Source organism: Botrytis cinerea, chromosome 8 (genome assembly GCF_000143535.2).
Source record: "Botrytis cinerea B05.10 chromosome 8, complete sequence".
Taxonomy (NCBI): Eukaryota; Fungi; Ascomycota; class Leotiomycetes; order Helotiales; family Sclerotiniaceae; genus Botrytis; species Botrytis cinerea.
The window spans coordinates 1,836,412-1,861,900 of NC_037317.1; the positions used below are offsets into that span (position 1 = coordinate 1,836,412).

At 44.6% G+C, this 25,489-nt stretch overlaps 5 protein-coding genes across 6 annotated transcripts; 2 read left to right on the forward strand and 3 right to left on the reverse strand.

The window, feature by feature from the left end:
* Positions 1-140: 140 nt before the first annotated feature.
* Positions 141-3,925, forward strand: Bccp6. Its single transcript, XM_001552303.2, has 2 exons — positions 141-945; positions 1,177-3,925. The coding sequence occupies exons 1-2, from the start codon at positions 532-534 to the stop codon at positions 2,770-2,772; spliced, it is 2,010 nt and encodes a 669-aa protein (XP_001552353.1). The 5' UTR covers positions 141-531; the 3' UTR covers positions 2,773-3,925.
* A 230-nt stretch (positions 3,926-4,155) lies between these two features.
* Positions 4,156-10,015, reverse strand: Bculs1. 2 transcript variants are annotated; one of them, XM_024694678.1, is made up of 7 exons: positions 9,237-10,015; positions 8,833-9,058; positions 7,283-8,690; positions 7,062-7,214; positions 6,524-7,012; positions 6,008-6,466; positions 4,156-5,959 (listed from the first exon to the last, which is right to left on the reverse strand). In XM_024694678.1, exons 1-7 carry the CDS (start codon positions 9,541-9,543, stop codon positions 4,817-4,819), a joined length of 4,185 nt encoding a protein of 1,394 aa, XP_024550469.1. In that variant the 5' UTR covers positions 9,544-10,015; the 3' UTR covers positions 4,156-4,816. The 2 variants fall into 2 exon arrangements, with proteins under 2 accessions (XP_024550469.1, XP_024550470.1); XM_024694677.1 differs by having other exon boundaries at positions 8,788-9,058.
* Positions 10,016-11,983: 1,968 nt separating this feature from the next.
* On the forward strand, positions 11,984-17,269 carry BCIN_08g04830 (hypothetical protein). Its single transcript, XM_001552309.2, has 3 exons — positions 11,984-15,120; positions 15,181-16,127; positions 16,186-17,269. Exons 1-3 carry the CDS (start codon positions 14,403-14,405, stop codon positions 16,423-16,425), a joined length of 1,905 nt encoding a protein of 634 aa, XP_001552359.1. The 5' UTR covers positions 11,984-14,402; the 3' UTR covers positions 16,426-17,269.
* A 34-nt stretch (positions 17,270-17,303) lies between these two features.
* On the reverse strand, positions 17,304-19,785 carry BCIN_08g04840 (hypothetical protein). Its single transcript, XM_024694679.1, has 5 exons — positions 19,104-19,785; positions 18,797-18,899; positions 18,538-18,588; positions 17,873-18,369; positions 17,304-17,694 (listed from the first exon to the last, which is right to left on the reverse strand). Exons 1-5 carry the CDS (start codon positions 19,344-19,346, stop codon positions 17,617-17,619), a joined length of 972 nt encoding a protein of 323 aa, XP_024550471.1. The 5' UTR covers positions 19,347-19,785; the 3' UTR covers positions 17,304-17,616.
* Positions 19,786-20,161: 376 nt separating this feature from the next.
* Bclcb2 lies at positions 20,162-24,327 on the reverse strand. Its single transcript, XM_024694680.1, has 2 exons — positions 23,442-24,327; positions 20,162-23,168 (listed from the first exon to the last, which is right to left on the reverse strand). The coding sequence occupies exon 2, from the start codon at positions 22,930-22,932 to the stop codon at positions 20,893-20,895; it is 2,040 nt and encodes a 679-aa protein (XP_024550472.1). The 5' UTR covers positions 22,933-23,168; positions 23,442-24,327; the 3' UTR covers positions 20,162-20,892.
* Between the last annotated feature and the right edge of the window lie 1,162 nt (positions 24,328-25,489).

The following is a 25,489-nucleotide window of genomic DNA, read 5'->3' on the forward strand; positions in this document are numbered from 1 at the left end:
ATACACCATCGTACACAGGTTCTTACTAAGTATTTCGTACATTGACCGTTAAGAAGGGGAAAAGCTAAATAAAGAATTGACTCGTAACTGGCGCGCAAATCGCTGAAGAAGGAATTTTAAAGAAGAATGCGCGCGCGTTTGAGAATGAAGTGAGAATTCGTACAGCGCTTTTCGAGTGTCTTCTTTTATATATATATATATATATATTATCTCTCTCTCTCTCTCTCTCTCTCTCTCTCTCTCTCTCTCTTTCAAAACTGCCTCAAATGATACACCATTCCTATCAATATAATCAATCAAAAAGCAAAGGTATAAAAAGTGATCGTCGATGAATTATCATAAAATTTCCTCAAAAAACAACAAAAGATACGAGGCACAGCAGCTTTTTGACCCTTGCATGAAGACGTCGCTTGGGGGCTAGGCCAGTACACTTTCTCGTAGGATTATCGTAGGATCAACAACTTCACTTGGACACTTTCATTTATTCGACTCTCTTTCCTCCGATCTTGGTCGAAATATGAGTGAACCATCATGCGTTACTTCTTCTTTCTTTCGGTGCTTCTGCCCCTCACATTCGCTCAATATCCACCTATTTCCAACCTCACTAGAATAACTTCCCCAGTCGATGGGAACATCACCATCTCTTACAAAACACCACCAACAGGCACCTGCCAAACCGTTTTCGATTCTCAAGAACAATATACAGGTTGGGTTAACATACCGGGCAGTTATGCGACGAACACGTTCTTTTGGTTTATCTCTGCGAGAGATCCTACAGATCAACTTACTATATGGTTAAATGGAGGGCCAGGCTCCAGCTCGATGATTGGACTTTTCAATGAAAACGGTCCTTGTGAGGTTATTGAAGTAGCACAGGGGAAGTTTGCGACGGAAGCTAGGGATTGGGGCTGGGATAGAGCTTCTAATATGCTATATATTGATCAGGTATGCAGCATCTTGAGTTTGCTCCCCTGTCTGATGGTTCTTTCAATGCGCACTTCTCGAGATTGTCTTGTACCAATCGAGATACTCGATCTCATTAGGAACACATGGAAATCCGTTACAGTTTGCTAGGGTTTGCACTCTCAGCTGTCTACGAGAGTGTTGACCAAATGCCACTGTTCTGCTCATGAACGCGCCACACCCACTTCCACAAGCTGACGTATCCATCTGTAGCCCAACCAGGTTGGATTCTCATATGACACACCTACTAATTGCTCTCTCGACCTTCTTACGTCTGATTTATATACTCCACAGCAGACTCTCCCAGACTCGCAGCCTGCGGATACATTTTTAAATGGAACATTTAGCTCACTGAACGTTAATAACACGGCCAATACTACCGAGATAGCAGGAATGGCTATATGGCACATGCTTCAAGGATTTCTTGGTGCCTTTCCACAATATGCTCCAAACAACAGTTCTGCTATGAACATTCACTTGTTCGCAGAGAGTTATGGTGGAAAATATGGCCCAGCTTTCGCAACCCTTTGGGAAGAGCAGAACGAGAAACGTGCAAACGGCACGTTGTCTCAAAACACAACCATTGACATTAAACTCAAATCGCTTGGAATAGTCAATGGTTGTGTGGATGACTTAATTCAAGCCCCTTATTATCCTAATTTCGCAGTCAATAATACCTTTGGTCTTAGTGCTATCAATCCCACAAGGGCAAAATTGGCGACTGCCAACTTTTACGCTTCTGGTGGCTGCAAGGACCTAATTACACAATGTCGAGCCGCCGTGCAAAGCCAGGACCCTACAAATGAGGGCAATGTGTCAAGTGTTAACAGCGCTTGTTCCAATGCATACAACAGTTGTTTAACGAACGTACTGGAACCATATTATGACGCTGGAAGAAGTGTATACGATATTTCTCATAATCTGCCTGATTCATTTCCACCCAGTACATACCTCGAGTACCTCAATACCGCTGCTTTTCAATCTGCTATTGGTTCACCAGTCAACTACACTGAGACAAATCTTCAAGTTGTTGCTGCTTTCACATCCACTGGAGACTACGAGCGTAAATCTTACATACCCGAAATAGCTGCGCTCGTAAATTCTGGTATTCATGTTGGGTTGATGTATGGTGATAGGGATTATATTTGTAATTGGCTCGGTGGAGAAGCTATATCTTTAGCCGTTGCAGAACAGGTTTCATCTGAATATGCCTCGAAGTTTCCAGCCGCGGGCTACGCTCCTATCATAACTAATACTTCTTACATTGGTGGTGTTGTGAGGCAATTTGGCAATCTCTCCTTCAGTCGTATATACGACGCAGGTCACAGTATCCCGGCCTACCAACCCGAGACCGCTTTCCAAGTTTTTGCCCGGATCATAATGGGCACCTCTCTCTCGACCGGAGAAACCATCAATTCATCGGTTTACAATACCACTGGTCCCCTGAATGCCACACATACCACAAGTCTCCCATCATCCCCAACAAATACATGCTACCTCCGTAATATCCCCGGAACATGTACGGAAGATGAACGGCAGATGATCATCGCCGGGAAGGGGGCGATTGTCGATGGAGTACTTTATAGTGATTCCTCGGATTACAGTGCTCATACTAGTACTATAACAACAACAGGTTCTGGAAGTGCTAAGTCTGCCTCAGTTACTACCACTACAGAAATCCTTACAGGTCTTTTCACTGCTACTGCAACTCCTAGTCCTAGCAAATCTTTTGCGATTCCTGTAGCAAGATTGGATTTCGGGATTTTGTCGCTATTCAGCGCATTAGGATTCTTTTCTATCTTCATCTGAGCATTATATACATGTATGCGAACAGATTTTTAATATTTCTGTCGTCTTTTCGAGACGAACACACTATACCATACTCCCGGAAAACATTCATGGCCAGAAAACTCTGGAATACACAACAACTATACTCGACATTAGCGGCATGGAAATCAGCATGGAAAATGGGCATTCGAAACTGGCGCAAAAATTGAAGGCGCAATATCTCCGATCGTATCAGATCATAGCAGTGATCAACTTGGCTAAACTCTCGAGATGGCGTTATTATGGCGTTGCAGCACTCTTACATCTACATCTACAGACGATATACATTTTCACTTCTTGGACCAAGTTCATCCAGTCACATGCATGTATGTTCAACTGGTCACTTCTACGTATATCCAATTGTTCCTGTTCTGTCGTTGTACGTACTACGGTTTGACGGATTGAAAAAAAAAAAAAAAAAAAAAAAAAAAAAAAACCGTTACGAAAAGAAAGAAGTGAAGGAACAACAGAATTGGTTCCTATTTTTTCATCTGCTGGACGTGGAGGGCTTCTTGATCTGTTTGCTGCTCGGGAAATATTATATCTCACATTCTATGTTTACATCAGCGTGGGTGATGGATAACGGCTAAGTAAGCAACCGAATGATTAACTAGTGAAAGCAATCTGGGTGAATGGTTGGATGGGACGGAATGGATTGGGATGGTCAAATGCATTATACCCTATGTATGCGTATCATATTTTCTTTTGGGAGAAAGGGGGAAAGGAGGATTTCATGGCGTTTACTTCTCTTCTCTTTTCTGGGTTCGTCTTGGGGAATGGGGCTCTCTCTGGGAACATGAGGTGTGCAAATGGATATTTGATGGGGGGATGGAGATAATGGCGCAAGGCAATGCAGTGCAGTTCAGCGAGGCGAGGCGAGGGAAGGAAGACGGGGGATACGAGAGAAAGAGAGAGAGAAAAAGAAAAGGAAAAAATCCAATTAATGATGAGGATAAGGTGATGTGATGAATGGATGGATGGATGGATGAATAGGTAGCAGTCTGAGTTGAGTCGAATACCTAACCAACCTGTCTACTTACCTATCTATCTACCTATAATGGAACGAAATGAAATTAGCATGCACGCACGCACATAGATAGATAAAAGTTTAATACATATATTTCAGACAAACTCACACTCACAGTATATTATGATTCTGATCTGGACTGTTATCTGGAGACTTGGATTGGAGTCTGTCGTCTGCTTGCCTGCTTGTCTTTCCGATGGTCTAGGCTAGCTAGCCTAAGCCATCTAATCTAATATAACCTCAGATCATTTCATATCACAGCATATCGAATCGAAAAGTCGACAAGATTTGCTCACCGTTGTAATATAATATACCCACTACGATAGATAGTATGCGCGTGACTGTTTGTATGTATTGTATTGTATTGTATTGTATCTCTTCTCTTCTCCTCTGTCCTCTCATCTCGATACCTCTCTTCTCTTCCATGCCCTGCCCCAGTAGAATCTCAACAGCCATGCATCTATCTATCTATGCATTTCCTCATCCATTCATCTGGTATCTCACCTCCTGCTCCCTGCCGCACCAACACATATCTCCAATCCCGATAACTCTATGCACTTCATTAACAAATCCCTACCACAGACTTTAAGAGAATAACGGGATCATAGATACTGTGAAAACAGAACATGCTGACTTCAATTCTATGGCTCGTAATGAATTGTAAATTCACCCATCCAGATCCTACAAAAAAAAAACGCCATGGTGATAGATAGGGTATCAAAATCCGATGAGAGCGAGCAAATAAGAAAAGAATCCCAGGCCATATGTCCCCCCTTGCAATGCACAAGACTATCCCATCCCATCCCATTTTATTCCAACCCAGTCCAAAATTTCGCCATATTCTATTTTGCTTGCTATGCCAATGTGTGCAAATAGAGGAATAGGACCAGCCAAATCGTAATCATGACTTCCCCAAGACGCCTCATAATTATTATACAACCCATTTCAAAAAAAGCTTTTGAGTATGTATGAGAGTCAAGAAAAACATACTCAAATATCTCAGACACCGAAAAGAAAGGCCAGCTGCTTCTCATCAAGTCTCCCTACGCTTTTCATAGCACCTTCGTCAAGTGCGGACTCTACCAAGCTCTTCTTTTGGCGTTGCAACTCCATAATACGATCTTCAACTGTTTCTTGTACCAAAATGCGATGAACCTGAACTGTTTTCATCTGACCAATTCGATAAGCACGATCGACTGCTTGCATTTCAATGAATGGATTCCAGAATGGGTCAAGGATAATAACTCGAGATGCCGCGGTCAGGTTTAGCCCCGCATTACCGGCCTTGAGAGAAATGAGCATGATGTTGCAATCCGGTTTGTCTTGGAACCGCTTGATTGCCTCGTCTCGACGTTTGGAATTGATACTTCCATCGTAGCGCTCGCATTTCCAACCCTTTTCTCCAATAGGTACCTGGAGGAGATCGAGAAATGTTACAAACTGACTGAAGATAATTGTCTTTTCGCCTTCATTTTGGAATTTCTCAAGAAGTTCGACGCATTTATCAGTTTTTCCAGACGATTGCCAATTCTTTCGGAGATATCTCATGTACTTCCTGTGGCCTGCAATAGATCTAGAAGCCTCTTTCTTCATCATGGCAATTGAAAGATGTTGCTTCCGCTTTTCCACCTCCTTCCCTTTACCCTTATTCTTTTTCGCCTTTGTCTTAGATTTGGACTTCCATGTTGACTTTGATTTCGACTTGGATTTAGAAACCTTCGATTCTGAATCAATTTCATCGTCACCTTGCTCAGCTTCATCATCCTCAATCTCATCAGGGACTACGAAACCGTCTAAATTTCCATTTTCGTCAACATCATCAGATGTGGTATCAGAGTCAGATTCAGATTCGGTATCGCTGTTACTATCATCGCTACTTTCAACGGCATTGTCGATCATCTCTTCCCCCTTCACATCCGGTGATGGAATGTGTGCCTTTTTGAAGATTCTGTAGTCGATAAGATTCGCCATGTCAAGCTTTCCACGACAGCTTGGGCATTTAAGGGCCGTAGCGCCATCTTCATCGCCTCGCGCTGCCTGCTTGGCCTGCTCGGATAGCGCCATTAAACAATCATGACAATTATCGTGTCCACAAGGGATGATGATACTGGGATTTGGAGTTGCATCGTAGCAGATATTACACTTAGAATGTTAGTCAAGACATGTCAGAATATATAACAATTAACTTACTTCGAACCCTCCATCTGCAGCAAGTAGTCTCGAGACAACATCTGGTTCAAGGGCCATTGCGCGATCAATCATCTGCTCCTCTGTGAGCTCTGCCGAACCCGCTGCGGCTTCTTCGAGATCAATAATCAGATGCGGATGGCAACAACATTGCCTAAGACGAAGTAGCAAGACAAGGATATTCGAGTAATTCTTTCCAACCGTTCCAGCCTTTCTGTACTTGTTGAATTGAAGTTGGGTCTTATCCTTAAGAGCTTGATAAAATTCCTGCTCATCTTTGCTAAAAATAACATGATCAACATGTTCAAATTTTGGTGGTAAGTTAATAATCGGTTTTCCATCAATTTGAGATTTCTTTGTCCGCCGGAGTAGAATGGCCTTTAAAACACCTTGTAGGCGTTGCATGGTCTTTCTGAGATATTCTTCTGAGTGTGAACCTCCTTTTGAGAGACAGCCGAAATCCTATCATTGTTAACAAGACAGCCTCCTCTAGAAATAAGGTATACCGGATATACATACCTTTACAAAAGAAGTCCAACTGCTGTAAGGTCGAATACGCAGAAATTTAATCAACGAATAAAGCTCGGTAATGTTGTTCATCATCGGTGTGCCAGTGAGACAAAATCTAGTCAGCGCTGTTAATCTATAAGCCGAAGCGGCTGCTTTGGTGGTTTTGTTCTTGATGCATTGTGCTTCGTCGAGAATCACACGATAGAATCTGCTATTAGGACCCAAGAATGGAAAATCTTTGGCCATTTGTTTTGGATCATGATTAGTGATTCCGTTTCGTTTGGATTCTTCTTCGAATTTAACAAGTCGAGTATACTCCGCACCCAAAGTTCCGTAGGTTGTGAGGACTACATCGTATTCTCGGAGATCATCCCACGTAGCTCTCTTGCTGTTTCCGTGAGCCATGTAGACACTTGGTTTATGCGTCGGCAATGTCTTCGAAGCTATTTCGCTATTCCATTGGCGAAGAAGGGCAACAGGCGCAGCTATAAGTGTAGTCTAGATACTGTCAGAAGACGGCATTAAAAGATCATCAAAGAGAACATACCTTGCGCGCATGGTCGGTTGATGGCCGGGATAGAATGAGTGACAAAGTACTGATTGTCTTGCCTAGTCCCATGTCGTCTGCTAAAATACCGCCCTTGTTACTACCCTCCTCCATTTGTTTCAACCATGTCAAAGCAATTTTTTGGTGCTCATACTGATTACGAGTGTTACAAGTTAGCAATGAATCCTCAAAATATCTGATCGAAACGGGCTTCAACTAACCAATGGATATCTCAATCCTTCAGGTGTTCCCTCTCGGTCTTCTAACGGAATCTCAATCTCGGCTTTGATATTCTCCAACAGGTCTTTAATCTCCTTTTCAGTTTTTCTGGGATCATTTATGACGTGTTCCATTCGTTCTGTCATCTGAGGGGTATACGCGAAGGGGGTAGGTAAGAAGCTAAGATTTGATTCGACGTCTGAAAAATTGCGTGCATTATTAATTGTACCTCGTAAGGAATTGAAATTAGTTGAACCCATACCATGTTCTGACAAAGAATCGATGCTGAAAGCTGAGCCTGGTCCATGCATACTAGTTTGTGGATGTGAAGAATGCACACTTCCAGTTATCGATCCCGGGACAGTCAGAGGCATTGTGGAATTGGAATAATCAAAGAGGTATGCACCAGAGGGATTTGTGTCATTGTAAGACATGGCAGACGATGTGCCACTCATGGAGAAATCTTTATAGCCAGCGTTCATTCCATTGTAGGGAGCAAATAGTTGATCCTCTTCCCATGGGGTTGAATAACTATTCTGCTCTTCTACTCGGCTTTCATTATTCATTCCACCATCATAACTTCCTATCATCCAAGTCGAAGCATCACTGATATTTCCACTTGGATTCTCCATTCCATTTGGAGACTTCTTTGCCCAATTAGATGAAGCAGGGTCCCCCTGTAAGCTGGTGTTTGTACGACCAACAGCAATATCTCCCAAAACGCGGGTTTCCGACGAATAAATCGGACCTGGCTGACTATAATAGTTTGAAGTCTTCGAAACGGTGGCTTTCTGACGACCATTATCCTTGAAAGCGGAAGAGTCAATGATTTCAAGCGACGAATCACTAGCGGCGTCATCAATGTAGGCACCAGGCATAGAATTGGAGTTCATAGAAGTGAATGATTGTTCCCGATGCACACCTGTAGTACCATCAGAACCCCAGTCGACGAATCCTGGAGGCGAAGGTTGAGTATAAAACAATGTTCGTGGTTCGCCCTTGTCTGTGGTATCACCAGAACCCCAGCCAATAAATCCTGAAGGTGAAGGCTGAGTATGAGACGATGTTCGCGGTTCGGCTTTGAGACTAGAACTTGAACCCTTTTTCCATGGAAGGCTTCTACTTGAGGAATCGCTATTGTGAGTGTCGCGAGTGTTTGGTATCACAGAGGATTTGGCAGCTTGAATGTTGCGAGAGGTAGAAGCTTGTGAGAGACCTCCTGAGTGCCCTCCATACATCCTATGGAAAGCAGAAGGCTTCGAGCTAGCCATTGGCGTGTTTGAGACCGGGATACTTGACTCTGCAAGACTACTAGCAAACTCTGCATCTTTCCTCTCCCTCTGAAACTTTTGTTCTTCCTGCTTCTGACGTTCGGTAAAGGCGGGATCGAACATTACTATATCATCATCCCTAAGAGTTAGACAAATTAGCATATGCGTTATTTTCAAGTTTAGCATTGACGAAGGAACTATGGGAACCATTGTTGATGATAGAACGAGGGACAAACATAGTGAGGTCAAAGTATCCATCACCATTTGCATTATAACCATACCCTGAGCTTCCCGAAGGAGTTGTTACACCTGTCGCAAAAGGACTCGGTGTTGTTCGCCGAGATTTGACTTCTTCGAAAGGGACAAACATGTCCAAGTGTTTGCTAAGAGTACGCTTTCGAGTAGGGAGGTCAGCTCGATGTGAGCCAGAACCAAACATCGAGGCTCCAGAGCCAGGCGTCGAAGCTGTGGAGGATAATGATCCCGCTGGCTCGCCTTCTTCTTTGACTACAGGAAAGTTAATTTCGATAGTCAAATTTGAGTAGAGATCTTGAGAAGTATGAACAAAGTGTAGGAACTATCTCTTAACACTAGTAGAAGAAACACTGAAAGCTGATGAAGAAACGGAGTAAATCTGGTGTCCGTAGCCTTGTGTCCAAAGAAAATGAATCGGGATAAAACTAACATTGATAGCCAGCATTACTTCCTCGCGCGACCGTGCTATTCATTTTCGAACGACCTATATCGGATGGGCGTGTGTAGGAGTTGTCATGAGAAGTAGAAGATGCTTGAGCGTGGGAGGAGGAAGCTTGAATGGCGGAAAGCTCCTTTCGGAGAATGGCAATCTCAGCCTCGATTTCTGCTTTGCGGGCTGATTGATCTCCCGAAGAGTCGTTCAAGGAGACTAGATAAACTTGCTGAAGGGTTATTTCATCCGTCAGAGTTGCGATGGCCGCGAGAGAATCAGCAGGCGCCGAAGATTGCTGTGACATGGTGAATGCGGGATTCCCTAATGTGTCGGGGATTTTGTGAAAAGTGCAATGCACTGAGAGGCTTTTGGAAACTGTTGGTAGGTATTTATGCGATTACCCGCGAGACCATACGGTACGTGGGAAGCCGTATGTTTTTGTAGTACAGGCTACCAATTAAAAAACATTATGTGTTTTCAGGAAATCGAGAGAGGAACAAACGTGAAGGAAAGACAAGAAAAGAAAGGAAGGGAAGGGAGGGGAGGAATTATAATTGGGTTGATCTAGACTTTGAGATTTGAGATTTGAGATTTGGGATTTGAGATTTGCGATGGAGGAGCATTACTATTAAGAGAGTTGAGTCGATGACATAGAGCGTTGTGGAGTTTGTAGTGGAGTTTGGGGTGATTGTCGTGTTCTAGTACGGGTCGCGTTGCTTGTTAGGGTTTGGGTTGAGAGACCAACCCCACCAAACGAATGCAGGAACGCTCTTATCGATTAGAGAGAGGGAGGGGGAGGGGGAGGGGGAGAGGGAGAGAGAGAGAGAGAGGGAAACTGGAGACGGAGACGGAGATGGAGATGGAATTGGACTTTGAGATGGAAATGGAGTTGGACTTTCAGTTGACGTTGGAGTGCCAGTACCGTGGTCTGCCTCCCTATCGAATTATTAGAAGCGTAGAAGACGTGTTGCCATTCATTCCACCAAATCGATATCCATCATCGATGTCGCAGATGGCAATAACATCCTACATGCGATACCTGAGGATACTCAATTGCCAGCAGCCCGCCGAAGAAAGTTTATTGGAGAAGCGGCCTAGGTGTCTGTCGCGACCATGGTTGATCGTATTTCATCCATTCAACAATTCCCCATTCTATCTCACGTCGCAATCTGATCTTCTGCCATGTCGTACACGAGAGGGGCAGCTTGATTTATGGAGGGGAGCGTTCCCATTCTAGCTTCGTTCTATCAAACTTGCAATCCAAGAAAACCGGCTATTTGTTTTATGAGCTTTAATAGATGGCCTTCTTTGTATACTTAGGTAGTGATTTCGATATATCGTTACTTCTACATCGAGAAAGGATATAGGAAGAACGAAAGCCCCTTGACAATTCTCATATACACTCGAAGGCTCTTTCAATCCAACCCAACCCAACCCAACCTAACCTAACCTAGCCCAATCCTCAGCTCAATCCTCAGCTCAGCTCAACACGCAGCCTGATCTTCAAGGAATCTAATGATAAGATCCTGCCACTTATCGCGGGAGCTTCCCAACCTTCATCCATTCAAGCTTTGATCGTACATCATTTTAACTCGATCTAACAAAGTCAGGAAAGGAAAGGAAAGGAAAGGCCTGATAACGATAACTCTGATCGATTGACCCCCCCATCCCTCTACTCCAATTGGTAAGTGGGTAGGGTAGGGTAGGGTAGGAACAGCGCTATCTATAGATACTCCTACCAAGGAAACTTACCGTCCGCTTTAGCTTTGATGGATATGGACTTCGATATGTCGTTACTTTGACATCTCGAGAGTATGTAGCAAGAAAGAAAAAACCTTACATTTTGAGTTCCGTCCGATCAAAGGGCAGGTTGAGGGTCGATAGCTTGCGGGCTAACGTTTCGATGTTCATGTAATATAATCTTTCAATCTTGGCTTCTTCATCAAGTTCTTCCGTATCCTCATTCATGTTTGGAATTCAAACAGTCTTATACTCTTCGAAAATCCGAGTGAAAGGCCTTTGATCAGTGGTGAGCATATGTATGCAATACCTAGATACCTACCTAGATACCTACCTACCTTCTCCAGCTTGCCCTTTCATGGATCTTTCATACTCGGGAGCGGCAACTGAAGACATGATAGTCTTCTGTGTTCATTCTTTCTCGAGAGCTATGTACACCGAACTCCCAACGATGATCCGTCCTCTATCTTCTCTGTTGCCAGCCAGGTTATCGCTAGGCTCCAGATATATTGACGGAGCCTCACCTACCCAGTAACCGCTATTGAGCCTTGCAGCTTCCCATTGCATTCGACCTTCTGTCACACATGTTACTCTGTTTGCCATCTTGGGTACTGTATCAGGTACTTATATTACAATCTAGCTGGCGAATCTCGATACCCAAAAGTTACGTTCAAGCAAAGAACCCCTACTCGGCAGGTGCAGCCTCCCTCAAAGTTTATGCAGAACCTAGCCTCTCAGCCCATGCTCCTTTCGACGGTATGAAAAGTAGTCAAGTCATGAGGGTGGGTGTTTCATATCAACAAAAGAAAAAACTGAAATAGAATCAAACCATCAAGACAAATTCTTGACTTGCATCTGAAGAAGAGAGCGTTCATCCCTTCTCATTCTCATGGTCAGCAACGGACGAAACCAAGTATATTTGAACTCTAGACCCCACCTGGCAAACCTGGATCCATCAGCGTCAATCACATTCATCACACTTTGGTATCACAAGAACAGAGCACGAGAGAAGAAGAGACATACGACTCAAACGTCGATGAATAAAGTAGTCAGCCAATGTTTCTCATTGACTGTACCTAGGTAGATACTAAATTCTGACTGTTGGATACGACCCAAATCCTCTCCTTAGCGAAGAAGGCAACACTCCCCATCTATGACTCTGATGTTGCTGTCGACAGATTGAAATTACAAGTAGGCTATGGATTGTGGCTCATGTAGTGTTAAAGAGGGGACTTTCCACCATCCCCTGGCGGTATCTGTAACCAACAATTGAACCTTCTGTACTCCACCCCGAGTCTCAAGTCAGTACAGGACTGAGTGCAGCGGGTGGTCCGCTGCGGGAGTGCCCAGGTCGCCAGACCAACAAATGGTGTTCATGAGTCTAAAGAGACTCAGCCTCTCTTTTCCCTCGTCACTGCCAACCAAACTATGGACCGAAACGCCTTTACTTAGCCAGGGACTGGCGAAGGAATGTTCATGCAAGAAGACCGATGCAACTGCTCTTGTAGGATTTATCCACCGTCCAAGTAGGAGACATCTTCAACTGCATGTGGTGTTGGCGGCAATTATGCTCACCTAATTCGGGGTTCAAGCGCAGCGCTTTTGCACCCCTCGATCCAAAATTCCACAATTTAGTCGGAGCAAGTAATAATCTTCTATTTTGGACGTTTGTGTTTTGGATTGGAGCTTGGAGCTTGGAGATTGGAAGCACGCTGTCGAAGGACGGGTTGAAGGGCGGCTCACTAGACCTCAAAGTCGACCTCCCTCTCTAGCCAGGAAGTAGAGCCGCTGTCAGTGACCAACAGCCCCGTTTTGAAGCTTCCTATAATGAATGAAACCATCTCTCTATGTGACTGACTAACTGACTGACTGACTGACTGACTGACTTATTACCAAACCGTCTTTCTGTCCTTTGGTTAACTTCATGACCTTTTCGTTCCCTGGCCTTTCTTCTTCTTCACTCATCACCCTCCTCCGCCTCCCTGCTGCCACCTCGAATCATCGCACTGTATCAGAAACCCCCAGGAACTTGGGCTCAAACAACCACCCTCCACCCAACGACCGTCCTCTCAAGGAACAACCTTACCGCCTTCACATTATACTTTCTCGCTGACCGGCCTCTTTTTTGTTTACATCTATTTGCGATCTTGTTTTTGCATACGATCTCACGAATATCACGAGTTTACACGAATTTCTCTCCCCCTTCTTTTTTCGACTTTCCGTCCTCGAATCATTGACCCTAGACGTGTGGCCATCCAATCCCTTCCAGCCCACCTCCCATCTACTCCAAATTCACACGTATCACCCAGGCAAGCTTTCACTCATTCACGGTGTGGATATCTGCACAATTACATCAGACGTGAATGGGACCGAGGAAACACGACCGGGACCTTGATATCTCCATTCCACTGTGTGAACATTGATCTCTGCATTGATTTACCCCGTCCCGCCCGGTCCAAGAAACTGCTGCCCTCCCAGCCAATTACATGCAATAGCAAATCTACCGGTGTTGGGATATTTCACATCTTGTTGCGGGAAGAGAAGAATTGAAGAGCAGAGACAGAGCAGAGACAGGGCAGAAAAGAGAGAACACCTCTCTCTGCGCGAGAAAAGAAGGGAACAGAAAAGAGGACATTTCCGCCATCTTCTCCATTTTTCAACCTGTGATCCATTCGTTGCTGGATTGCCCAGGTCATTGATTGGAATTCTCATTACGGATTACAATTTATTCCATGCGGAATCCCCCACCAACAATTTCAGCTTTCTGCCGCTTCTAGATTCGCAAGATCGAGCAAAGTCAAGGAAAAGAGGAAAATCCCACTTCAGTCATTTTTTCTGGTGGGCAGAGATCTCTTTCCCGCGCACCTCCCCACCTTGATTGAAGAAGTTGACGCTTGAGTCTTATTTCTTATTTATTCACCGGTAAAACATCACCATCCACGCTGGGCACCGGGGCAATCAACTGGGATTGATTTGCGAAACCCTACACACCACACACCCTGCGCACCTTACACACCTTGCACACCTCTTCAACTTTATTCACGAGCCAATTCCAGATACCCAAATCAGCCCAACCAACGCAAGCCCCTCCAGTCGCTCGTCATCCCATCTATCCATTTCCATTACCTTCACTCAGTGCCAATACCAACACCAATAATACCACCACCACTACCGCTACCACCGTTACTGCCCATCATACAAAACCCGTCCATCTTCCAGCCTCGCCATTTTTCTTCCTTGGATTTTTCTCCCACTTGGCTTCTTCGGCTGCACATCTGCTCTTTTGCGAGATACCGAGCTGATTCACATTTCACACACGTTATTGTATTCCCGAACCCGTTCAAACACCACCCCATTTCAAATACAAACAACCCCTCTGAATAAGTATATCGACCGTGCAATCGTCGATACAATCAAGCAAACATGTCTAGACATGGCGCCCCGTCTCGAGTGACGGAATTTGATGAGCGTGATACTTACTATCGAGGGACCGCTCCCCCACCCGCTCAAGTTCGAGTCAGAGAGCGTGATCATGAAGAGACTATTGACTTCAGCACCAGAAGAGGTCCAGATAGACCCCGAGAGAGAAGACGTTCATTGGATTTCTTACGAGATGATTACACGCGATCAGAACCAGGTCAAATGGTCATAAGAGAACGCGAAAGAGACACATTTAATGACGGCCCGCTTGTGCGACGAGCAAGATCTCCTTCCCCTCCACGATTTCGTGAGAGAATCGTACGAAGTGAGGTGGGAGTCCGAGAGCCTTCTCCACCAGCGGAGAGAATCCGAACACGAATTGTTGAGAGAGAAAAGGAAACCCCAAGATCTCCATCACCCCCACCACAACTTCGCGCACGAGTTATAGAGACAAGGCAGAGGTTTAGAGAACGTTCACCATCTCCTCCAGCACCTTCTCCAGTTCGCGTTCGCGAGAGAATTATCGAGCGTGAAAGAGAGAGAGAGAGAACCCCTTCCCCACCACCACAAGTTGAGAGAATTCACACCCGAATTGTTGAAAGAGAGAGAGAAAGAGAACCTTCTCCATCACCATCTCCCCCACCAACTCCGCCACCAGAGATTATTCGAGCACCACCCATTCACCGAGAAATTATTACACATCATCGTCATATCGATCATGGTAAGTCCAACTAACTTTCCCACGATAATTATAGTTTACCCTTACTAATTAATAAATAAGGTTTCGAAAGAGCTCCGGCTCCAAGCCCACCCCCACCTCCTCGTCGTGCTCACACCCCCGCACCACCAAAAACCGAAAAGACTGAAATCGAAATCTATCGTTCTGGCAACAATACTGAAGTTGATATCACAAAAACAAAAACCGGTGGTCGCGAAAAGGCTAAATCACCTCCTCCACGCAGAGAATATTATGATGATTCCATCTTATATGAGCAAGAGCGTGATAAGCTACGTGTTAGAGATACTCGTATAGATCTCAGCAGAAGAAGAAGTTTGAGTGCTCGTCCTGATAAGGAGAGAGTGAATCTCGATATCCGGGATGAAGACGAAGCTGATTATTATGCCCGCAAGGTTCAAGAAAGAGCCGTGATTGGTGAAGCATTTAACGGCGCCACAAAAGATTGGTCAATCGTTGATGTTCCTCCTGGAACTGAGAGAATCCAACTAGATGGTGTTGGGGGAGGAAGTCAAGAAATCACTTGGCAGAGATACAATGGTGTACGACGAAGCAAGTTCAATCCTGAGCGTGAGCGCAAGAGAGAAGAACCTGAACGTGTCGAGAAGAGAATTGAGATCCGCGAACGTGAGCGAGAAGGTCCTAATCGTACTAGTGAACATATCGAGATTCGTGAGCGTCAAAGTGCTGCACCTTCTCCACGCGAATCTTCAACTACTATTGACATCGACATCTCCAACTCTAGCAGTCGTAAACCACGGAGCCATGCCAGTGGACCAACATACGAGAGAGAAAGAGAATACGAACGTATTGAGGAAAGCTCTGATCGTCAAGTTGGCTTCCCATTACCTCGTGGTCCACCAAAGAATAGAATGGGTGATCTATGGACTGAAATCACCAAGGACTTGGTAGCTAAGGAAGCTATCGAGGAGCTTGGTTATGATTATGAAGAGACGGAATTCTTCTATTACATTCTTCAATATCTCAGATACGTAAGTTTTCTCCCTGCCTTGCTTACATTCCTCGGAAAGCATACTAACAATCCTCTAGCAAGATGTCGAAGAACTCGTTGCCCTCTCCGAAACTGTCCGCCGCGAACGACAAGATCGCATCCGTGAAATCGAACGTGAACGCGTTCGCATTGAACGTCGTGAAAAAGAACGCGATGATTGGGAGCGAGCAGAGCGAAGAAGAGAACGAGATAGCGGCTACGATGATGAGCGAATCATCGAGAGAGAAATCATCTGGGATGATCATAGAAGACGCGAGAGACCTAGCAGACGTTGGTAATTCTTTTCCTATTGCTAGGATCGGGTTATCAATGTGAGCCGGTCGATTGAAAGAACCGAAATTGCACAGAGGAATTGCAGACGAACACGAGAAGAGAAAGAGGAAAGAAAACACTCCAACTCTCTACGAATTTGATGAAATGAACCGACGAAACGAACGACAGATGAAACAAAATACGACGTTACGGCTGCTACATAATGACATTTGCGCTTGTACTTGCTTGCACCTAGCATCAACTCCCTCCTCACATAGCGCAGTTGCATTTCTTCATTCCTTTCTGTTTGGGTTTTAATTTAAATTTCTTTTCGATTGATCGATTCGGTCTCTCTTTGCGGGATGGGTGGGAAGTGTCTTCTATCTATTCCTAGGTCATTCTTGTTATCTTACCTACATACACACCTTATATTCATCACCTTTTCTTCGCCGAGAAGGAAGCTCCTACGTGTTTATTGGCATGGGTATGAATAAATGGATGGATGTACAAGATTTGCTCGCTGGAGGAATGGAAAGAAAGAATGGATGGACGGACGGATGGATGGGATGGATAGGCTTAGTTTATTTCTTGTGTTTTACTTTTCATTTTTCTCCTCTTTGGTTGCGTGTGTTTTTCAATGGATTGTATTTTGATTGCTCTTTTTTATTTACTTATGTGTGTTGGGGATTGAGGGATGGGGGGAGGAGAGGTCGATTTGAAATGAGAGAGGGAGATGGGTGGCAGGCAGGCAGGCATATCTTTAACGAATGATTATGAAAATGAAAATATGATTGATACACTTTCATGCGTTTGAATTTTTTCATTTTTTCCCCCCATTAGATAGGGCTCGATTGGATGAGATAATATGACATAGTATTTCTTACTTTTATGATGGAGATATGAGTGAGTGAGTGAGTGAGTGATTGAGTGGATTAATATCAGGTAACCTAAGAGTACATCTTCCCTTCTTCTTTCAGTCCGGTCTTCCACTCCCTATTCATAAAAACTATACTTTTCGAACTACCTACTTCCAATCGTTCACTATCTCCATCTCCATCTCCATCTCCACTACAAGTACCGGTTCAATACCCCCTCTCCTCTTCCTCCCCTCTCCTCTTCCTCCCCTCTCCTCTTCCTCTCCTCTCCCCTCCTCTCCTTTTCTCTCCTCTCCTTTCCTCTCCTTTCCTTTCCATCTCCACCCCCCATCCAGCAACCCCCTAAAATTTCGGAATAAACATCGGAGTATTCTTCTTCCACTCCTGATACTCTTTTCGATTTCCATATTTCTTATCATACTATTTTTTTGAAGGGATACCAGTTAGTTTCGTATTCTCTTCTCTTCCCTTCTCTTCTCTTTTCTCCCAATCCCCCTTTTCCCGCCACATGCATGCGCATACCACATTCAACAAGACCACCAGAACGAACGAAAACCCAATCACACGAAAAAAAACAAAAAAAAACTGATCAACATACCTTGCCCTCGCTCAACGGTACCCCACTAACCTTCAACAACAAAAAGCACACAAACGCCGGACTCACACCCGCAATACCCAGCCCCAGTGCCTTTCCCCAAACCCCACTCGTGCCCATCCCCAACTGACCTACTCTCCCGGTAAGCACTCCCGCACTCAGAACCGCAATTCCCGTCCACAACGTGGCTTCGCCGAAATAATTCGGATGCCGACTTTTACTCCACAGACCACTGGTGAGGAAATCCTCATCGTGCTCTTTTCTCTTCTTCGCGGCGACCCAGGCGGATTTTTGTCGATCGGCAACGATTTCGAAGGAGAGCCCGCCGGCGAAGAGGAGAAGTCCGAGGATATCGGTTAGCATGAGGGTGGGGAGGGTGGAGAGGAGAGGGTGTGGGAGAGAGTTGAGGGCGATGACGGGAAGACAGCAAAGGGATACCCAGGTTGCTTGGGCGAAGAAGGCGCCGAAGAATTTGGGGGGTGATTTTTTGATTTCGTCGACTGAGAGCATGTTAGTTGGGTTAGTGGAGGAGTTGAGGGGAAGAGAAGGAGGAATTCGAGAGGTGTATGTGTTGTATGCATGAGTGAGAAATATTAAATCAGACTCCATTTCTCATCTCTCACATCATACATAATCAAGAAACGCAGTATAAAGCCAGAAAAACTCACAGCGAGAATCATGACCATCCTCCATTATCCTCTTGAAGAGATAGCTACCAACTAATTTTTCACAATGTTAGTAACGTGATACCATACACCATACCCAGACAAACAATCTCTCCCTAGAACTCAGAACATCATCCATCTCGTGAGTTACGACTCACCCCAACCCATCCATCCAGATGGAAGTCACAGTCCTCAAACAAAGCAGAGAAGAGAAGAGAAAAGAAGAGAAAAGTCGACAGAAAAACCCCAAAGGAAAACATACGTCTCGTAGCCCAAATCCCCACCGCCGCACTCAAAACCACCTGTCTCCAATTCAACGCATTGGCACCTCCAGCACCAGTAAACGCTTCGAGGAGTTTAGGCCACTATTGTCACCGTGGATTAGTTTCGGATTCATCGATTCACTTCTGTCACGTCTGTTTTCCATGCATTCTTTTCCCCTCGATTTTTCTCTCTCGTCTCCTTTCTCCTCATACACAAAGAACCCAAAATCCAGAACCCAGCCTCCCCTTCACCAACCCCTCAAACCCCAAGCCAAAAACCAAACAAAAAAAAAAAAATCAACTCACCTCCAGTCTCCCTACCCCCGCCGCAGCTCTCGCCCTCACAGTCGGCAAATACAGCGACAGCGCCGTGACACTCAAATACGTCAAACTCCCACTCAAATCGTAGAAGCGTTCGGACTGGGCTGCAATACTCGGGACGGCGACGGCGGCTTGCAGGAGGTAGGCGGCGCCGACGGCGGGGACGAGGGTGCGGAGGAAGGGGGCGCGGAAGTTGGTTAGGTGCAGGAGGGTTTGCGTGAGCGTCATTTTGGGGGAGGCTGTTGTTGTTGATGTTGTTGTTGTTGGGGAGAGGGAGAGGAGGAGAGGATGTGGATTGAATAGATTGAATGAAGCGAGATAGCTGCAACGCGATGCGATGTGATGCAATGTGATAGAATAATAGTCCTCTTAATCTCTCAATTCTAGAAAGAAGCACCAATACAGACTATCAGACTATCAGACTATCAGACTATCAGAATATCAGACTATCAGAATATCAGAAATATCACAGACCAGAAATAGCCCAAACCCAAAAAGAAGTAGTAGTAGCAGTAACAAAGTCACAAAGCAACACAACACAACACAACACAACCCTCCCCTCCTCCTTCCCTTCTTCCCTCCTTCCCTCCTTCCTTTCCCCTCACCTCCTCACCTCCTCTAACCCAATCCAGCCCCCCTTCCCTCGTATTCCATCCTCGTACTTATCATAAACCCCCCTCTCCCCCCCTCTTCCTCCTCCCCCTCTTATGCATCATACCCCATCCCAAAAATAATGACGCCATAGACTTTTTTTTAATTTTACCTTTTCTGCCTTCTCTCACAACCTTACAGCCTTACAAGCCTTACGAGCCTAAATTCATGCCATTTCTTTCAGGCCACCATCCATCCATCCATCCACCAAAAAAGTCAAATTCACACAATTGATCGACAAGAATATCGATTTTTAACTTCACCATCGGAAAACGGCTTTATTGCATGAAATAAATAAGTAAATAAATATTCCCCTGACGATCGATTTTTTTTAGTGTCGATCAAACCCGAGAATCACTTGTCATGCTACGAGTAGAGTAGTTAATTCATTTTGACTTCACAGACAGAAAAAAAAGTGTCATTTGTATATAATAGATGGAAAAATAAAAATAAAACTTCAAAATATGAACATTAGATGTATCATCAATTATCAATCATTAATTCAATTCTCTTCTTGGCTTGTCTTCCTTCCTATTCTCTTCATCTATCTACTCCATTTCTTCCTTCCCGCTTCTTATTTTCCCTCCTCCACTTGATCATCAATCACGATGCCATACCTTCCTTCCTTCCATCCCAATCATATACACCCCAATCCATTTCACCCATACCCATTCATCAATCATCTAATTATTAATATTATAGTAATCGCATTCCCGACCACTTGACTCTCTTTCGTCCCATCCATCCACAACCCTTCAACCACAAAACACAATCCCCAACGCAAATCTATATCTGTATTTGAATTTGTGTCTGCATCAAATCATTGTCCATCTCTATGCGCCTTAACGAGTGTTTTTGTTATTTGCACTCCCCAATACCGTCAATCAGTGGAATCAAATTAATCATCCACCAAAAATATTCCTCATAAAAAACTGGTCATTTGAATGAAACCAAATCATAGAAGAGAAGAGGAAAAATGTATAAATGAATAGAAAAAAAATCAAAAAAAGGCACAATGGCAAGGGGTATCTTAACGATATGCCGCGCCAAATGAATAAACAGAAAAAAGCACCGCACAAGAACGTAATGTACATAAGTTATTCATAAAGTAGGATAAACCCAATCAACGCAAAGGTTCTTTGACATCTGCTACACCATTGGCGATGACTTCTCTCAACGACCAGCGTGGGGGTTTAACAACTCCCTGAAGACCGTTTGCCCTTTGCCACTCCTTTTCCATTTCAGGTGTAACACCATCAGGGAGATGTTCTGCACCACCGGCTACACCAGTGGAGAACTTAAGCTGAAGTACGTCGCCAACTTCATCACAAGCAGCCAAGATACGATCCATATCATCCTTGTTGTGGGCCGCGGAAACACAGAAACGGGCACGGGAAGAGATAAGTGGCGTCGCAGGATAACCGACAATGACGACGGAAATCTTTCTTCGGAGCATTTCGTGGGAGAAAGCAGGCATTTTGGCGGGGTTGTACAAAACAATTGGGATAATTGGAGAATCATCATGACCATAAACGATGAAACCGAGACGCTTCAATCCCAATCGGAGATATCTCGAGTTGAATGCAATTCGTTGTAATCTCTCTTCACCTTGACCAGGAGCGATTTCTCCAGAGATAATTTTCAAAGCGCTGAGAATTTGCATCAAGACTGGTGGGGTAGGTGATTCACCATACATGGTTGCCGCATTTGTTTGCCTTAACTTGTCGATGATGTGTTTTTCACCAGAGATATAACCTCCATTAGCACCAAAGGATTTAGTCAGAGTACCCATAAGGATATCAATCTCGGCAGGATCAATTCCAAAGTAATCGCATACACCACGACCGCGTGGACCCATAGCACCAATAGAATGAGCCTCATCGACGAAAAGATTGAACTTGTACTTCTTCTTGAGAGCCAAGACTCCCGGCAAGTTGACCATTGTACCTTCCATAGAGTATAGACCTTCAACTACAACCAAAATCTTCTTCCATGGTCGATGAGTTCTAGGTTGACCTTGAGAGATGACTTCCCGGAGGAGTCTTTCCAAATCATTCATATCATTGTGCTTGAAGGACATGATCATAGCTCTTGAAAGACGTGCACCAATACGAATAGAAGCGTGATTCAATTCATCGGAAATAATGAGTGAGCCCTTTCCAACCAAAGCTGGGAAAGCAGTTGCGTTGGTAGCGAAACCCATTGAGAACACCATTGCAGCTGGTTTTCCAACAAACTTGGCAATTCTGTCTTCAACCTCCAAGGCCAAATCCGAAGTACCGGAATCCGCTCGAGGACTTGCAGAGCTAATTCCGTATTTCTTGATTGTCTCTTCAACTGCATCTGCGCATGGTCCTTCTGACTGTGCAAATCCGAGATAGTTGTAAGAACTCAAATTCAAAGTTTCGGTATACGTGCCGGTGTATTGATAATTCTTGTTGAAATCATCAGTCTTTCGGTCGATAAGGGTAATATATCTACCAGGAACTCCAGTAATTGGACGAGCGAAACAATCATCAATACGCAACTTCAATCTGCGAACATAGAAATTGTCAAAATCGCTGTTGAGGGCGGCGTAACCATTGGCAGCGGTAAGATGTCGGTAAGCTTCAGGCTTGAATCTTTTTCCAAAGAAATCCCGAACATGTCCAAATATGATCAAGACCAAATAACTTATGTATGTGGTAAGAAGATAATAGTATGGTGGTTCATCCTCAACTGGATCTTCAAGGACTCCATGATGCTGGCTGACATATTTATGACTTGGGTGGTTCAATGGGCCAAATTGAGCATCTCTTCTTGCTTGTAATTTGGCCTCTGCGACAGAAGGTGGTTGAAAAAGTGTCGTGGGTGGTTCATCCATGTTTACCTCACCAGCCTTTGCAGTGGAGAGGGAGATTGTGGGAAGAGATAAAGATGCTGGACTGGGCGATGGGTTGTCCAGAAGTCGCTGTTGTTGTGCGGCAACAGCAGAAAGAAGGGCCGCCTGAGCAGATTGCTGTTCCTTGCTCTTGGGTGAAGAGGTGAAGAAATTGGTCAATCTGTTACCCTTTGAGGTCGACGGCCTACGAGCTGTAGGCTTGTCGGATTGCGGTGTAATAGCCGCAGGCGTGATAGAACTAGCGAACGGATTTCGAGGAAGTCTTTGAGGCATCGTGTTCATGAATCAAAAACCCTGCTCGGAGCAGATTAGAGTATATAGCGTTGGCGTTGGAAGCGTAGACTGAACGAAAGTCGTATGCCGATGTTTCTCCAAAGAACTGGAGACTTTTGTTTATTGACTTGTGAGATAATTGACTCGGAGGGATGTAGAGGAATAGATATCGTAGATCAATAAGGGGTATTCGTAGTCTGTGGGCTATGACGAAGGTGGTTGGCAGATTGACTAACGACAGAGTTCTAGGATGAGGATTTAATATCAGTAACGTGGACAATTTATAATGCAGGGAGAAGAGCTGTGGGGCGAAGCACTTGATATATGTTTTCAAGAGTATTGACAGGGGAGGACGATGGAAGAAGACAGCGAAGACTTCGAAGTAGTATAAGTATATCACAAGAAGTGCAGACGCTTTTGTGCCCAGGGCACGATGTGGTTTAAATTGGGCATCGATTTTTCAAGGCAATCGAGATTAAATCGATAGTGGAGGGAAATTGAGAAAAAAGAAGACATACCAAGGATGAATTTTATGCTAATAGTTAGGATTGGTCGTGTAGTGTAGTGTAGTGTAGTGTGGTGTGGTGTGGTGTGTATTCGTATGTTTTTGAATATTAAATCGGTGTGAGTTGTGAAATACTTTGTGGTGGATGCGGAATGCCGATGCTGATTTCTTTATTTTCAAGAAGTCGAAGGAACGTAATCCTTTCTAATGGCAAGACGGCGATTTGAGAGGATTGAAACTAAGTTCGCGACGAGAAAGCCAAACGCCGTTTGATCGTTCTTCGCTCTTCGTTGATCGTTCACGTACGTTCACGTTCTTCGTTCCTTCTCTCCTCCTGTGCGGAAGATGTAAGGCTGGCTAATCGGTCACCGCGGTGAGAGGTTCTCGCCAGGGAAAGAGGGACGAGATGTGGCTGGATCTGAAGCTATCGTCGAAGCAGTTACTGTGCACACTCCAAACACTCCAGACACTCAATTATAGTTTCGAAAGTGCTACTCGAGCAGGACTTCTCTCAATCGATACTGGGTAGAAACACACCAATATAGTCTGGCTCTGCTGTCTTATTAAATGCGATGATAAGCAAGATGGACAATCAACAAGGCAGGACCCGTTTGGATCAGAAGAACCTCATAAAGTTTCGATGCAGCGGGGGATCACAATTCGCAGAAAGGGAAGAGGAGCGAAAATGTGAAATAAAGGAGAAGAGGTATGGATTTTTAGGTTACTCGAGGTAAATGAGGTTCAACATGGGTTAGATCTACTAATTATGTGATAAGTTGGGTGGCACCCAAGAGACGACTTGGAAATCTTCGAATGAACGATGATCAAAGCGGCTTTTGGCTCCGTATTAATCTATTAATCTAGACTTTATGAATATCAATAATGGGAAGAATGCTTTCGGAGAACGAGCGGCGATGAGCATCGACGAGCAACGGAAAGGATCGAATACTTCTAGCAACAAGAAGCTAGTCGTCCGGTGCATCCGTCGTTTTGCGGATTATCCTTACCTCCCCTTGGCTGGCCGCTTTACTGTCGTCCTCTGCCTCGGAGAGTCGCAATCAGAGCAAAGATGCTCCTCGTCCGGTACATCCGTTGTTGATTACATACACACATACCTACATCGAAACCTCAAATTCGCTCGCCGCCTTTACAGTCAATCTACGCGGTTTGCGGTCTTTTTCAAATCCCGATATGTCTAATTTCCTTTTTTTTCTCTCTTTTCTCTTTTCCAGGATTAAAATGGCTGGAAGCGTTAGATGGCCTGACATGATTGGCTCCAAAACACCAAAAAGAGTGGTTATCTGGATCCGTTCGGCTTTTCCATTTTTTGGATTGACTGGTAGGGCTGCTGGAAACTGCAATGGATCCAATGAGAAGCTTGACTTTTGTGCAAATTATGCAGCTTGGTTGGATTCTAAGTTTCCTCTAGCTATCCGAATTGTGCTTTTGTGCAAGCTAATCACTTTGGGCTGTAGCCTCGAGTCTTGATTCTCGATTCTCGATGTTCCAGAGCTGCTGTTGTAGGGCAAATCTTGAATCTCACATTATTTCATTTAAAACTACCAGATTAGTATGAAGAGAATGAAATCATCGATTCCTCTTTATTGTTTGGATACGATACGATACGATACGATACGATACGATATGTACCGGTCCCTCGATACCACCTTCCCACTTCTTTCTTTCATTTGGGCTGATTCGGTGACAGACTTCAAAACCATCGCTAGACACTCCTTTACCCCTGACCTAGTCGGTGTGTACCATGTACCATATCAAACCGCAGTACCGCAGGCTTTTCTCCCGCTCCATATGCGCATCGCACGCGTTACGATACGTTTGACGTTTGTTCTTGAAAATTGCTTTGCTTTGCTTTACTTTTTAACGTTCCTTTGCTCAGTTCACTGCCACGATAGACCCATGCCATATGCCAACCTACGCGTATCTCAACCCCTCACTTATATCAACTTTCCATGCAATCCCAAATAGAGTGTTTGAGTGGAACATCACCAGCCCTCCATGCTCCATGCGCCCTCTCTCCCCTCCAGAAATTCCATTGCGAAT

Bases quoted from the DNA above. Each gene is read 5' to 3' on its own strand.
- Bccp6 (XM_001552303.2), top strand. From the start codon at position 532: ATGCGTTACTTCTTCTTTCTTTCGGTGCTTCTGCCCCTCACATTCGCT. The intron at 946-1,176 runs GTATGCAGCATC...ATCCATCTGTAG, and splicing joins ATATGCTATATATTGATCAG to CCCAACCAGGTTGGATTCTC.
- Bculs1 (XM_024694677.1), bottom strand. From the start codon at position 9,543: ATGTCACAGCAATCTTCGGCGCCTGCTGATTCTCTCGCGGCCATCGCA. The intron at 9,059-9,236 runs GTTAGTTTTATC...ACTTTCCTGTAG, and splicing joins AAGTAATGCTGGCTATCAAT to TCAAAGAAGAAGGCGAGCCA. The intron at 6,467-6,523 runs GTATGTATATCC...TAACAATGATAG, and splicing joins GTTGGACTTCTTTTGTAAAG to GATTTCGGCTGTCTCTCAAA.
- BCIN_08g04830 (XM_001552309.2), top strand. From the start codon at position 14,403: ATGTCTAGACATGGCGCCCCGTCTCGAGTGACGGAATTTGATGAGCGT. The intron at 15,121-15,180 runs GTAAGTCCAACT...TTAATAAATAAG, and splicing joins TCATCGTCATATCGATCATG to GTTTCGAAAGAGCTCCGGCT. The intron at 16,128-16,185 runs GTAAGTTTTCTC...ACAATCCTCTAG, and splicing joins TTCTTCAATATCTCAGATAC to CAAGATGTCGAAGAACTCGT.
- BCIN_08g04840 (XM_024694679.1), bottom strand. From the start codon at position 19,346: ATGACGCTCACGCAAACCCTCCTGCACCTAACCAACTTCCGCGCCCCC. The intron at 18,900-19,103 runs GTGAGTTGATTT...CGGTGACAATAG, and splicing joins CGGGGGTAGGGAGACTGGAG to TGGCCTAAACTCCTCGAAGC. The intron at 17,695-17,872 runs GTATGTTGATCA...TCAAAAAAATAG, and splicing joins TACCGTTGAGCGAGGGCAAG to TATGATAAGAAATATGGAAA.
- Bclcb2 (XM_024694680.1), bottom strand. From the start codon at position 22,932: ATGAACACGATGCCTCAAAGACTTCCTCGAAATCCGTTCGCTAGTTCT.